At 34.8% G+C, this 15000-nt stretch overlaps 2 protein-coding genes across 14 annotated transcripts in view; one reads left to right on the forward strand and one right to left on the reverse strand.

Moving 5' to 3' along the window:
• LOC135211245 (mucin-2-like) overlaps positions 1–15000 on the forward strand; it is a 248917-nt gene that overhangs the window by 40191 nt on the left and 193726 nt on the right. For 7 of the 13 annotated variants that reach the window (XM_064244528.1, XM_064244531.1, XM_064244530.1 and 4 more), the window contains exon 1: positions 4828–5022. The exons of 1 other annotated variant lie outside the window; for it this stretch is intronic. The gene's annotated coding sequence lies outside the window, so the exon portion shown is untranslated. Of the gene's footprint in view, positions 1–4827; positions 5023–15000 lie in introns of those variants that run through there. 5 more of the 13 variants (XM_064244525.1, XM_064244533.1, XM_064244535.1 and 2 more) reach the window with 1 other exon arrangement.
• The window catches only part of LOC135211533 (uncharacterized), a 1743-nt gene continuing 1722 nt past the window's right edge, over positions 14980–15000 (reverse strand). The window contains exon 2 of the mRNA XM_064244835.1: positions 14980–15000. This exon is cut by the window's right edge and continues 695 nt beyond it. Coding sequence (XP_064100905.1) covers positions 14980–15000 — 21 coding nt within the window.

Below are 15000 nucleotides of genomic sequence, written 5' to 3' on the forward strand. Positions count from 1 at the left end.
TCGCTTCAACATCCTTATTCGCTCCAGATCTCGGCGAGCACTTCTCACAGGTACCTTTTTGCAATACTGTCATGTCATATCCTTCTTGGCAAAGGTTGTTAAGCAAAAGACGTTAGAAACTCGAGCGCTCGTCTGAGGGACGACCAGATCTAGTTCAGGAAGACCCGTTAAGAGGTGAACTTCATCTATCTGACTCTCCATGCACGACTTCCTTCGATTGAATTCAGGACAGAGATCACACGAAGGATGGACCAGATGTTTCCCTACATGAGGTTCACTATTTCATCACATTTACTCAGTATAGCTATAGATAGAATATATCCGTGAACTGATAAAAGAATCTCATTTTGGAATAGCATTCGTTTATCAAGGATATGATATGCTCTTGGCTGTCTGTATCAGTCAGGTAAATCTAATAAAAGCGGTTTGCAGGTCTGTCGTTGATATTTTCTCTATTGCCATTGCCATCTTGGACATCATGATCCTCTTCATGCAATTCTTCTTCTTTTATTATTATTATTATTTTATTATTATTATTTACATTATTATTGCTGTTTTAACGTTGTTATGATTCGCGTTGACTAGAGCGAATCGCAAGGGGAAATCGTAATGAGAGAAAAATTATATACAAGATGAAAAGAAGGCCTAGATTTTGAAAAGGCAGTGAAGGCAAATGAAAATATGAATATCGTTTAAGACCCATTTCTAGACTTGAGAATAAATAAGTCTTCCTCCGCTTGCCATTTGAAAGCTTCCTTCTTGCAACCTAGATAATACCGCAGACTAGCAATAAATAGAACGTTGCACCTTCACTATTTTGAGCTGTCAAATATTTTTCTAAAGAAAATGCTTCATCAGTTTTGCAGATGAGAGATTTTAAGAGCACGCCTCTCAATCAAGCATATTTGTTTGTCTTTCAGGAACTATGTGCATATTTTTGTGTGTATATATATATATATATATATATATATATATATATATATATATATATATATATATATATATATATATATAACAGGAAATATGTATGTTTGTGTGTGTATATATATATGTGTGTATATAAATTCCAAGCACGAATATATATATATATATATATATATATATATATATATATATATATATATATACATACATATCAAGTATGCATGCATATACGTTTGAAATCACTAAGCTCATATTTGTATATGCAGGTGCACCCCCTTTTGAACACACACACACACACACACACACACACACACATATATATATATATATATATATATATATATATATATATATATATATATATGTGTGTGTGTGTGTGTGTGTGTGTGTGTGTGTGTGCGCGCGCGCGCGACAAGTAAATTGGGGGAAACATCGTTTTTGTAATAATAAACATTCTCACTTATTACTGAAATATTTTTTTGTGAACTTTATTTTGAGTATAAGTGGGGTGCGAATTCATTCGTTAAAACCCACAGGAAAATTTCCCTTGACAAACGCTGTAAAAAACGTGAGAAATTGACTGAAGAGATTTTCACTATTCAGTATTTTCCTCGTCGAAGAGATTAACATTTGTCTATTTTTTCAAGGTTCATGACATTTTGTCTTCAAATGTCATTCATATTTTTGCCATGTTATTTCTGTCTCGATTTTTTCCATCAATTATAAATCAATGTCGGAGCTGTCACTGTGATATTAGAAATGAGCCACTTTTTATATGACTTGACTTTCAGGACCTTATTGATTTCTTCCTTGGTGTTGTGAATTGCAGTAGTTATCCTTTCCTTTACTGAAATGATTACTTTTTTCTCATGAGTCTAATTTCTAAGCATTAGCCCCAAATATTATTATTTTCTCTCCTTGACACATGGCGTGGATAAGAACAACTTTTATGCTTCCTTTCCCACACATATACACACGTACACACACACACACATGGTAAATACATTTTAGAACTTAAATTCCTTATTATCACTTGCCCTATAACATTTTAATCGTCCATTCAACCTTTTAAAAATATGTGTTAATGCACATTTGTTCACTGAAATCCAAATTCTTGTCTTTCCTGTTTTTTTCCTCCATATCTCATATTTAATTGCTGAATATCATAATTCTTGTTGCTTGGCGTTTCTGTAATATTTACCACGCTTGAACAAATATTGGTGATAGTGCTTGTTTGCTTCAGCTATGAAACGCTCTACAGATTTTGTACTGTTTTCCCCATCTCGTAACCAATGATATGATTTATTCTTGAATTCATCAAAATATGTTTGAATATATTTGTAATGAATCCCGTATCTTGTAACCAGTATACATATACATTAACACTACCAGCGTCTGTAACATTCTTCTTAGATATTAGATTTTTTCCTAGAAACGGCGACCTAAGGGTGAGGTGAACCGCTCTCCTAGAAGTAGACCTCCTGACAGGTCTCATTTTGTTAATGCCACATATTTGGGCTGATCCCCCCGCAAGGTGAATCGGATCTACAAGAGATCATTCTAACCCCCTCCCATCAGTAAGTACATACTCTCTCCCCCTCCCTCCAAAAAAGTTTCCATCGGAGTCAACTTTGCCCTATCGGACACTTACCTCGTTTTCAGATCGCCATTGTCCCCTCCCCCCCGTTCCAGGACCCAATTATAGGTGGGTTCTGGCATGTGCCTTTGAGGCTCAGCAACGAATACTGCTGGTTCTATTGCTGCTACTTCCCTACCCCCCATCCCCACCCCTGGGTCCAGAGAATACCCACCTAACACTCCTCTACCGCAAGTCGCAGCCGAGCTAGTCCAGGTATCCGTCCGTACAAGGTGATCAAGACAGGTAAAGCTCATGCGGTGGTACATAGGTCGCGTCATTTGTACAGTTATCGAGTGGAGAGAATCGATGAGTTATCAGTGTGGTTCTGGAACCGCAATCTTATTTATAAATCATGGATGAGAAGTGATCCATGGATGGGAAATGTGACGAGTAATTTGTCAAGGTATTTATTAGCGATGGCAAAACCTCTCTCTCTCTCTCTCTCTCTCTCTCTCTCTCTCTCATGTATCATAGGTCATATATGAATACTCGTTTAGGTATTTAATTTGAAATATGCAGACATGCATAATACCCGAAAGCATGTTCACGTAAGCGTGCTTGACTATTCTCAAATTTTAATACATTTCTACAGAAACAATAGCAGGTGCTTAGATAAAGGAGAACTTTGCCTCCTTTACACATGACTTCTGTATTTGCTACTTTGCTTTGTTTTACAAATGAGATCCTTGGTGGTTTGACCATCTGAGGTGACCTGTGTTTAGCTTTAGTCTTTATCCCCCTGAATAAAACTTGCGTAGGAGTGGTCTGTCTTGAAAGGATACTGAGCGATTCTTTGTAAACATCTGTTTCAAAACGCTCTTTTCTTTTTATTTATTTACATATATTTTTGTTTAAAAAAAAAAAGTGATTCGTACCATGACTACAAATTCAGCATAGCATTCGTAAGAAACTACCCAAACCTTATCGAATTGTTAATTCATCTTGTCACTTTACTCCGTTTGTGGATACTTATTGTGGTAAGGAAGGAGATCCACATATCTCGTAAAGGTGACAAGGCCTACCGGCTTCCAGGAAGCGAAGATACTGGAACAATAAGGGCACTTCCATGGCCCGAAGCTCATTGGTTTCCAGAGCGAGCGACACTGCTCTTAGACGGCAAAATTGGGAGGAAGGTGAGAGAGCCTGGAGAAGGAGGGAGGTAGAGCTAAGTGCCAGGGGGGAGGGGGAAGGGATGGACTGGAGAGAGAGAGAGAGAGAGAGAGAGAGAGAGACTGCAGAAACCTGAAGTCCTTGAAGGCCATTTCCAGGGGGCGTCGACTTCAGGTTTGGTTGTCTGTAGGAGAGAAATTTCCAGTCTCCTGCTCTCAAGATTTAAGGATTGCCTGTTTACTGTTCTGAAAATGAGAATTTCTTATCCTTAGTGGAGGGTATAGAATAATCATGAGTTGCTCTCGACATTACTACTTTGATATTTGTTGTTGCTCTTCGTTCAGTTTTCCAATTTTTCTATTAGTATACCTTTTGGAAGTAGCATGTCTTGACAGAGTCGTTTGGTTTTGTAATGAGCCTCCACTCATTGTCTGTGATGTAGGGCGATTGTCGATTTGACAACAAAGTCTGTAACACTGGAAGGTAACTTATTCTCCTGAAACCATAATTCATAACGGAGGTTTGCCTCAGATTTAAAAAGTGAAAATTTCCCATATATCACACACAAATATATATATATATATATATATATTATATATATATATATATATATATAATATATATATATATATATATATATATATGATATATATGTATATATATATATATATATATATATATATATATATATATATATATATTACGAATTTCAAAAACCAAAAATTCTCTTGTAATTCGCACAGGCCAAAGAGAGCCCTTTTAACTTGAAATGAAAAATCAGTATTTTTTGGCATTTGTAGAAAGAGATAAAAAAAGGAAACACGATGCTTCACTCTATGTAGCAGTTATCCACTGTAGGAATGTGTTCCGATCTTTGGACACCTTTCCAATGCTTTTCCCCCACTTCGTATTTTTTTTTTTTTTTGAGATCGGAACGTGCCCTTTATACTCTCCTTATGCAGCACCCCCTTACTCCGAGTGTAGGACTGCTCTAAGGACGCCAGAGAGCACCCGGACACTTGCTAGGGGGAGACAAGGGGCGATCAAGGACTGGAGGTAGTGGTAGGGGGGTACCCGCGAGGACCCGCCAGGGTAAGAGGGTGGAGCCGTAGGAACACAGGAAGGTCCTTGGAGCTGTCTTGGTGGTGCAGGAGCTCCTGTGACCAGGCCAGTCGGTTAGTCGGTGTGCGTACGGACAGTCGCCTCACCAAGGGACTCTTTTATCACCCAAAGGGCTCGCGCCAAAAATTCTCTCTCCCCCCTCAGAAGGAAGGAAGGAAGGAGCTTTTAAAGCTTCCTTACTGTGAGAGAAGAGGATTTTGAAGGATTTTCGTTCAAGCTTGCAAAAGGTACTTCAGATCCGGTTGCTAATACTGCTGCTTTTACTGCTATTTTCTACATTTTCCTCATTCACGTGTTTCTCGGAAGTGATCGGTTCATGAAAGTGAATTTTTCTAAGTGATTCGTCATTGTACTGAGTGATTCTAAGTTAAAAGGATAAGTGAAATGATTTTGTGCCTACTCAACGGTATTTTGTGCCAGCGATATGTATATGTATACATATATGTATATATATATACATATATCAAAATGTATAATATCATATATACGTATATGCATACAATACATACCTATATATATATATATATATATATATATATATATTATATATATAAAATTATGTGTATATAAATATATATATATATAATATATATATATATATATATACGTATATATATATATATATATATATATATATATATATATATATATATATCTACACACACATACTGTATACAGAAGCATTCTATTATGCCTGCGATCTAACATTTTTAACTGAATATACATTGTGCGTACCATACGCTGCTTATATATGTTTACACTTATGGGCATGGGCGAGCTTTCGTTGTATGTGTAAATATACTATATACATACATACATACTTACATACTTATATATATATATATATAAATATATGTAAATATATATGTATATATATACTATATACATATACGTATATATGTATTTCTTTATATATATATATATATATATATATATATATATATATATATATATATATATATATATATATGGAAGTGGAATTCGTAGCAATATTTTTGAAAACCAAATGAAACTTTTCTTCTGTTGCATATTTTTCAGTGAGTTTACTCATGCCGAATTAGTCTGGGTATCATTTAACTCCGAATGTTTCTGGTTAAGATTTATTTCAATGCTTTGATTTTTCTCCTTCATAAAAGACATTGAACTTTTTATACTGGAAATCTGTTTTAGATGGACATAATTTGACATCTGAGAAGTGATTACTCTGTTGTATTAATGGAAGGTGGCAATCAGTACTTGAATTGTGGCGTATTTAAACTTTACTTACTTCTACCAAAGGTGACTTATGGCTAATAGATAATGAGAATCATTGTTTAGGCAATACAGCATTAATTAATTTACTCTGATACTGACGTCGATCTATATAAAAAAAATATATTCACAAAGTGGCTCACTCCTTAAGAGTCGAGTTAAATAGCTTACATCTGTAACTGATACCTCCCTTATTGTTATAGAAGGATCCAAGTAGATGAAATAATCTACGGGAGGGAATCTTTGCATTTTTCAGGGAAAAGGGAGACTTCTTTGTTGCATTGTTTGAAGAGTAGCTATTGTATTTTTGATCGTCTTCACACGAGTAAAGGCTGTTGAAGTGCGTACGAAAAGTCTTGCTATAGTCCGTTCGCACAATTAACCTTAGGCAATCTTTACGCTAAAGTTCAAAGGCCAGTTTCAAGTTTCGATGTTAACCTTGAGCCTTTTTTGCTTATTTATTTCTACCTTCTTTTTTCTCTTTATTTCTTCCTTTGTGCTCTTAAAATCCAATTAGATGGTAACCTTTCATGTAATTCATTTTGGCTACACAAAATAAATGGTGATTTTAAATAGATTTTACGATTGCATATAAACACAAGCGTATACATACATACATATATATATATATATATATATATATATATATATATATATATATATATATATATATATATATATATACATAATATAGCAATGGTCACATTACTATATAGGCAAAACTGATCATAACAGAGCAAGAAAAAAAAATATACTTACATATCTTATCTATATATATATATATCATATATATATATATGAATATATAACATATATATGTAATGGTCACATTTACTGTGGATTTAGGTTGCAGGTCTGAATCCCAGGCCAGAGCGTAGCTATACGTATATTCATGGTCTTTTCAAAACTGCTGCGCCTATGTTGACCTACTAAAAAATGATTTACCTGTTTATGGGTCACATCACTCGCTCCAGAATTGAAGGTACCACATTTTCTTCTCTCTCTCTCTCTAATATATATATATATAATATATTATTATATATATATATATCTATATAATATATATTATATTATATATATATATATATATATATATATATATATATAATATATATTGTATAAATATTATATTTGTATATATATATATATTAATTTATATATATTAAGTATATATTATATATAATATAATTATATATATATATATAATTATGTATATATTAACGTATATATATACATATATTATATATATTATATATATATATATATATATATATATATATATATATATATTACTCACGCCACACATATATAAATATATATATATATATATATATATATATATATATATATGTATGTATGTATATAATTATATTATATATATATATATATATATATATATATATATATATATATATATATATATATATATATATACATACATACTCACGCACACATATATAAATATATATATATATGTATATATATATAGTATATATGTGTATGTATATATATATTATTATATATGGATATATATATATATATATATATATATATATATATATATATATATATATATAGAGAGAGAGAGAGAGAGAGAGAGAGAGAGAGAGAGGAGAAGGAGAGATAAACCATAACGTCAATTTCCTTCAGTGTGTAATTTCTGGAGCGAGTGATGTGCATGAGGACAAGAGCAAGTGCAAATGCGTGGGTGCAGGTATGCATAGTTACTTAAGAAAGGACGAAAAGTAAATGCTATAGAAGTTCCTGTTCTTATATAGGAAGGGACACTGAAGCCTTGGTCGATTTCCTGCTGGATTAAACGTGATAGCTAACAAATATAAAAAAAATTGTAAAATATCAAATACTTTAGATAAAATGTATTGGGGGCAGACCTATCTGCCTCACTCTCATTGTATGATTGGAGCCCATCTTGTTTTGTAAAAAAAAAAAAAAAATAAAAAAAAAAAAATTAAAAAACTGTTTATGATACCCTTATCGTTAGCTGCTTATGAACAAAAGAGCATTTTATCAGTGTAAAAACAGAAACTCAATAACAGAAGTAAGAGCAAGGAGCATTTATGGATTACATAAATAAGCTTTAGGAAAATTATTGTCATTTGAACCTTCCCTGCGCGACCTTGGTCCTGCTGCTGAGTGCGTCTGTCTTTCGCCAGACTGCAAGAGAAAATTCTTAGCTTGGGATGTAGGAGGAAATGATAGTCACAGGCTATTGTCCAAGGTCTTGTAATGAGATTAGTTTCCGAGGTGTATAATTTTTAGTGACCCTACTTTTTTTTAAAGGGGGGTTTTGGGGGGGCGGGTGGCGGTTGTTGGGCATGAGAAGTAAGATTGGACATGTGATTCATTTTATTGCATATATAACGTAATGCTTGAGGCAATGGGAGAGAGGCGAGGAGGGTTGGAATTGTTATTCAGTTTATTGCGTATGCTGTAATATATTTTATTTGTTTATTCATTTTCTTATTCTTTTGTCTTTCTCTCCGTTTATCGATACCTGTATGAACTAACGTAACATGTTTGGCACAGACAAACAAAATATTCTCTTGAGCACAACCCTAGTTAATTCTTGAGAGGATAATTACTTAAAATAAGAGAGAGTTTCGTTCATTAGTCAAAGAGGAACGAAACTATTAAGGCAAAAATGAAGCACACTAAAGAAAGAGCCTGGTGCCTAAAAAAGAAAAAAAAAACACTTGTTAGTAGACGTCAGTGGATAATTATAGTCGTATGACCTTAGCAACAACTTTGCGCCTTATTTGGTAAAGATAACTGAGCACCTGATAATGTACAGTCACTAAATCAATTTCTTGATCATTGTCATTCGTTGAATTCGTAGATCTTTCCCTTGTGAAGGACAGACAAAACGTGACTGTCCAGCAATAAAAAATAAGAAAAAGAAATAGAAGGTAGCCCCACTCCCGTGAAACATTCTCCATTGTTGAAGACATTCTGGGCATCAAACGCTGCAAACTTCGTCCGTAAACAAGCGGGTGAATTATAACTAATTGCAGATAATAACAGTTGTGGAGTTACGCAAAAGATAATAATGACTGACGCAGTCACCGTTCAATTTCACCAAAATACCCAGTTGAGGACCTGCTGACCTTTTCCCTGTAGAGCGGCGTTTAACTTTTCAAAGTAAGGTTAGCTATAGCTGTTTACGTCTCCCGGTGAGAATGTAATAATTTGAATAATCATTACTAGTTTGGCCTCACCTCAGTGATTATGGCATGGATTATTGTCATCCTGATTGGTATAATTATCATCATAATTGCAGTCAGTAAAAAGCTCTTATTTCTTTCTGATAAAATGTATTTTGCGTTAGCGTCAGTATGATGATGTGAAGATTGAAAACCATTTTCAAAGAGCTCCAATAAGCGTAGTGAAATTCACCCTTAATCTATGTGATTATAACAATCGTTGGAGTAGTGTAGGTGACCAGAGAAAGACTAGAAAGCTGTGTTAGATGCAATATCGTTGCGACTGATCATTTTACTTCTAAATTTACCCCCAGATATTAAGGCGTCATTTTCTATGGCAGGTCTCACGATCATCGTTGACCTCCAAAGATAAAACGTGGGAGATTTTTCATCTTTATAAATATTACAGTATTATTATTATTATTATTATTATTATTATTATTATTATTATTATTATTATGCTAGTCTGTTGACTTTATGCTCCGTTTTACATTACTGCACAACATTTGAGGAAAAAACAACGAATGTGTATTTTCAGCATATTCGTTGTTTTATCATTATCATCAGCTTATTGTGGGATCCGAACCACATTATATCGAGAAATGAATTTCTATCACCAGAAATAAATTCCTCTGATTCCGCGTTGGCCGAGCCGAGAATCGAACTTCGGACCACTGGGTTGATAGCTGAGCGCGAAAACCACTCGTCCAACGAGGAACTAGTTACAGTGTGGGGTCCGCGGTGGGAGGCTGAAATCATCATTCTGTGGAAGCTTGAATATCAAGTCAATGTCCCCTGTGTGCTTGTTTCATCTACTGAAATAATAATAATAATAATAATAATAATAATAATAATAATAATAATAATAATAATAATAATAATAACTTCGTAAAGGAGTCTCGCCCTTGGTGTTGCTGTCGATCCCGTGGTGACACTTCCAACAAAATCACCAGACCATTTCATGGTCAGAGGTGATTTTTATAGACATGGAACCACTGCGTGTTTTGGGAGCGTTGCCGTCGACACTTGAAGGTTTCAAGTTTATGTGTCAGCACGCGCATTGCTGCATCCGTTTTGTGCGTTTATTGGAAGGATTTACGACGTATGGTCATTTAAAATTGTTTGGTATGACAGATAGGGGCTTTTGCAGCATGAAACTTATTTATATGGATTCATTATGTTTCTTCTTCTTCTTCTTCTTCTCTTCTTCTTCTTCTTCTTCTTCTTCTTCTTCTTCTTCTTCTTCTTCTTTCGACGTTGATGCCTTGTTTGTGCCGGGTTCTAATGTATTTATTTCTCCAAGTCATTCCTATCATTAATTCTTTCTGTAGATGAGGTCATCTGGTGATCGTGGGATCTTTGGTTTGTAATATGTTTTTTTTTTTTTTTTTTAAATAATTATCTTTTCTTTAATTTTCATTCCACAACTCTATTTTGTCTCTTATTCATCTTCCTTTTTGAAATTCGCATACTTCCTGTCATTGCACTTTTTTTTTTTTTTTTTTAGTTAATCACGATTGGACGTAAATTCAATTTCTGTTTCGTTTGCCATATTGATATATTTTCTTAACTACTTTGTATACATGTGGAGGAATTTTTTTTTTAAAGCATATTTTTATTGCAACACTAAAATTTCAAAAATAAGGAGGAGAATGGAAAAACTATGATTTTTAGTTATGACGAATAAAAAAAAAAGATAAGGTAATAATTGATAGGTTACGTTAAATAAGATTAAATAAAACAGATATGGCAACATCTGATAAGTTACGGTAAATAAAATGAAATAAAAATAAGGTATGGCAACAACGAGCAAAAAACTTTCCCAAGACCTTCTTGCTCTATGGCACAAGAGAGAGAGAAGGAAAAAAGGTAAAAATATATTGCTAGTGATTTAACACAGCTGAGCTGCGACCCATACGCGACAAGAATAGCCTATAGCAACATCTATTGAGGCCATTACCGTCATGTCTACTCTGCTACTGGTGTTTGCGGTAACAATCCGAAGCGGTGTTATGATTTGTTTCCCGTTAGTCTAGCGGTACTTTTATCGAATTGTTTTCTCAATGGGTGGTACTATAATCTGAAATTAAAGTTTTTGAAAACTGAGCTCACGTGAAGTTCCCACTCTTTCTCATTTGATACACACACAAGCACACATACAAACTTACAAACATGCAAACTTACACACACACACACATATATAAATATATATATATATGTGTGTGTGTGTGTGTGTGTGCGTGTCCATGCGTGTTCAGATGTATGTATGTGCGTAACAAAAATGAGAGAGAGAGAGAGAGAGAGAGAGAGAGAGAGAGAGAGAGAGAGCATGAAGATATGAAGAAACGAGCAGTGTATTGCTGACACCACAACGAGGTCTGCTTAAAGATGCAACAAGCCACAAGAGCTGCAATGGGAACGCTTTCCTAACGCTCCTCAGAAACCGTGTTCTCTTTCCTTCTCTCTTTCTCCCATCTCGGCTACAAAGAGAGGGAGAGTGCTCCCATTTTACACCTATTTTTGCATGCATTTCTGTAAGTATGAATATGGTTTCTGCGGGCTCGTTTACACGATGGATGGAGGTATGTATTGGCTTAACTGGCGATTGTAGCTTACATTCAGTATGAAAACACACACACACACACTTGGGAGTAGATGACAGTTCCTGTCAGGGGATTGAATCTCTCAGCTGACAAGTCACCTATCTTTGATAATTCCCCATCGCTATTATTCCTGAGGTAGAGGGAATTTGATATTAAAAGGGATTTGTAGGTTGACGTTTTTTAATATAAAGAATGTCACGGTGATACGGTTTTATATATGTATATATATATATATATATATTATATATATATGTTACTTATACATATATATCAACGGATCACCGTGACATTCTTTTGTTCATGGCTGCATATTTATGCAGCCATGAACTAAGATATGGTTTAACTTGATTATAGCGAGACTTCATGAAGCTGAATAATGAAATTCTAACAAAACAAACCTCTAATGATACGAAAGGTCCCTGCTTTGTCACTCGCTAATGGTCTCTCTTTCAGTATTTTTCATAATTATTAATTCCGAACAACTCGACAGCCGGGGGATGTTTACCTTGAATGTTGGTATTAACAGACGACAGCAGGTCACCGGGCACTTTTTCCCCTCTCCTGGGGCATTATATGCAATACCCACTTCCAGGGGGACAGGTACCATTGACTTTTGCACTGTAACTATACATACCCTTCAGCGATAAGGGGTAGGTTGCTGTGCGGTCGAGTTGAGGATCTGGAATTTAACTTGTTAATTGCACTCATTGGGGACTTCATAAAAGTAATGTTCCATTCACCATATTACTTTTGTTATTGCTTTGATTCGGTCAAAATATTCATTTCTGTGCCCCAGATTCGTCTTATCCCCTCTCTCTCTCTCTCTCTCTCTCTCTCTCTCTCTCTCTCTCTCTCTCTCTCTCTCTCTCTCTCTCTCAACGTAATATTGACCCCTCATTGATAAGTAACGTAATGCCATTTAAAAGATGAAGTCGTACAATATCTGCCCTTTTTCAACACAGAACATCTTTTTGTATGATTTATCTGTTAATTATGTGTGACTACAGTCATCGTTAGTTCTTCCTCGGTTTGGCAATTACCTTGCAATGATCCCATGAATTGGAAAAAATGTAGTGTTTAGTACTGGAGATGAGAAGAAACAGAGGCATTTCTTCACGAGAATTAAATAGCAATTTTGCCTTTATGTAGGGAATTATATTTTTAGTGACTTACCTTATTAAGTATTCATAATGGAAACGATTTTGTACTTCGCTAAGGTTTGCACCGATTAAATGAGATATGTTGTGGAAAAATGAATTCATCTGAAAGAAAGGTTTTTGATTATAAACTATAACCAGTCAGAGGAGAATGGATTGCATTGTGCCAAAACAGCGCAGAACTAATCCGGAAAACGCGTATCCTTATCAGGGTTTTAGTCTTAAAAAAATAAAAAAATAAAAGACGAGACATCACTTAGACGTGTTTTAACTCAATTTGCTATTCAGTCCTTGTACTTCCTGAATTAGAATGAAACGTGTCAAACTCTCAGGGAGAGAGAGAAAAAAAAAAAGGGAAGAAGAGGAAGAAATAGAGGTGGGTCTGGGGTCTAGTCCCAAAAGATAGAAAGTAAAACTAGAGCCAAGGCTAATTGGTGGAAGTTGGCGGATTTGTTCTGCCTTTTAGAGCACCTGAAAGTCTTCCGGTCGGGCGGCGCAGGGAGGTTGAAAGCTGGGACGGTGGAAGGAGATGGAAGGAGTGTAGTGGGTTATGGTGGGGAGGGGGTCTGTGTGACACTTTTGGGGAGAACGAATGGTTGAATAGTTTGACTGATTTTGTAAACATGCAGGCCATTGAAGGGTTGAATGACGTCAATACTGATCTGATATAGAATTTCTTACTTGTTTGTCTTAATCTATTAATATTGTGGTTTATTTTTCGGTTACTGTAAAATTTGCAGTTCTATTTTTTGGATAAGAAAATGTTAACGCTCTGTGAACCAACTGAAAATGACAATATCTCTGTTTATCATTTTATTTATCGTTATTTGATAATCCATATATTTAACACTAGGATGGCCAGCTCCTTTGATATATATAAAAGAAAATGGCCGAGGTGTCGTTTTCGACACCTGATGATTTTTATTGAAATTTGGCATGAAAAATAATCATATATGGTTAATGAAATAACTCATATGTTTGCAATACATAGTTTATTAAAGAATATTGTTATTACATAACATTTGACATCATTTTGAAGAAGGCCAATATTTATCAATATCTTAGATTCCACAATCTTTACATGTTACAAACACTACCCTAGTTTCATCCTTTGCACATTTGCCACAAGTAGGTTTTTTGCCATACTTGGCAAACAGTAATCGTAGCATTTGAACATTTCTACCATGACACTTGCGACGTTTCTTAGGTAATGATGAGCTTGTGGAGGGCACATCTGCAAGATTCGGTAGCTTCTCCTCTGAACATAAGCATGCCTAAGACTTTCAATGAGCTCCAAAATGAACTCCTTCCTACTAATTGTTCTCCCTGATGCTAGTTTGTATATAATCCATGCATTTATAACTGCCATATCCAGTATATTACAAAAAAAAACTCAAGGGGCCAACGTCTTGTAGCGCAACGTGTACTGTACTTTCGGAGCATTTGGTCGACTACGTCTACTCCTACTTTATTAGCATTATAGAAATCAATGACTGCGGTTTCTTTCTTCTCACCTTCCGAAATTGTTGGAGAACTATGCATTGTTGATAAGAGGCACACATTTTTATTAGCTTTGGCATTGATAATTAACAAACATGCATTCACTTTCATCTTGAAAATAGAATTTGGATTCATACTTTTTCCCCTTTTCTTGTAAAGTCATTTCTTTTCGACAGATGCTTGCTGTTTCCTCTCACAGTACCGACATTGAAGTAGCTCTATCTCGCAGTTTCCTTGCAACTTCAAGAGGTGGGTAAAAAAGTTGTCTGTTGTTACATTATAGCCTTTGTTCTTCACAACTTCAGTAAGACTGAGCACAACATGTTCCGCCGCTCCTAAGTAGGGGATCACATTTACAATGTATTTGTTTTCTACCTCTGTAAGGACCCAAAATTTCATTCCAAACTTATCAGGTTTATTTGGCATAAATACAATGAATGGGCACCTGTTTTTCATGGGCATAGCTGTTCGTC

Source organism: Macrobrachium nipponense, chromosome 4 (genome assembly GCF_015104395.2).
Source record: "Macrobrachium nipponense isolate FS-2020 chromosome 4, ASM1510439v2, whole genome shotgun sequence".
NCBI lineage: Eukaryota > Metazoa > Arthropoda > Malacostraca > Decapoda > Palaemonidae > Macrobrachium > Macrobrachium nipponense.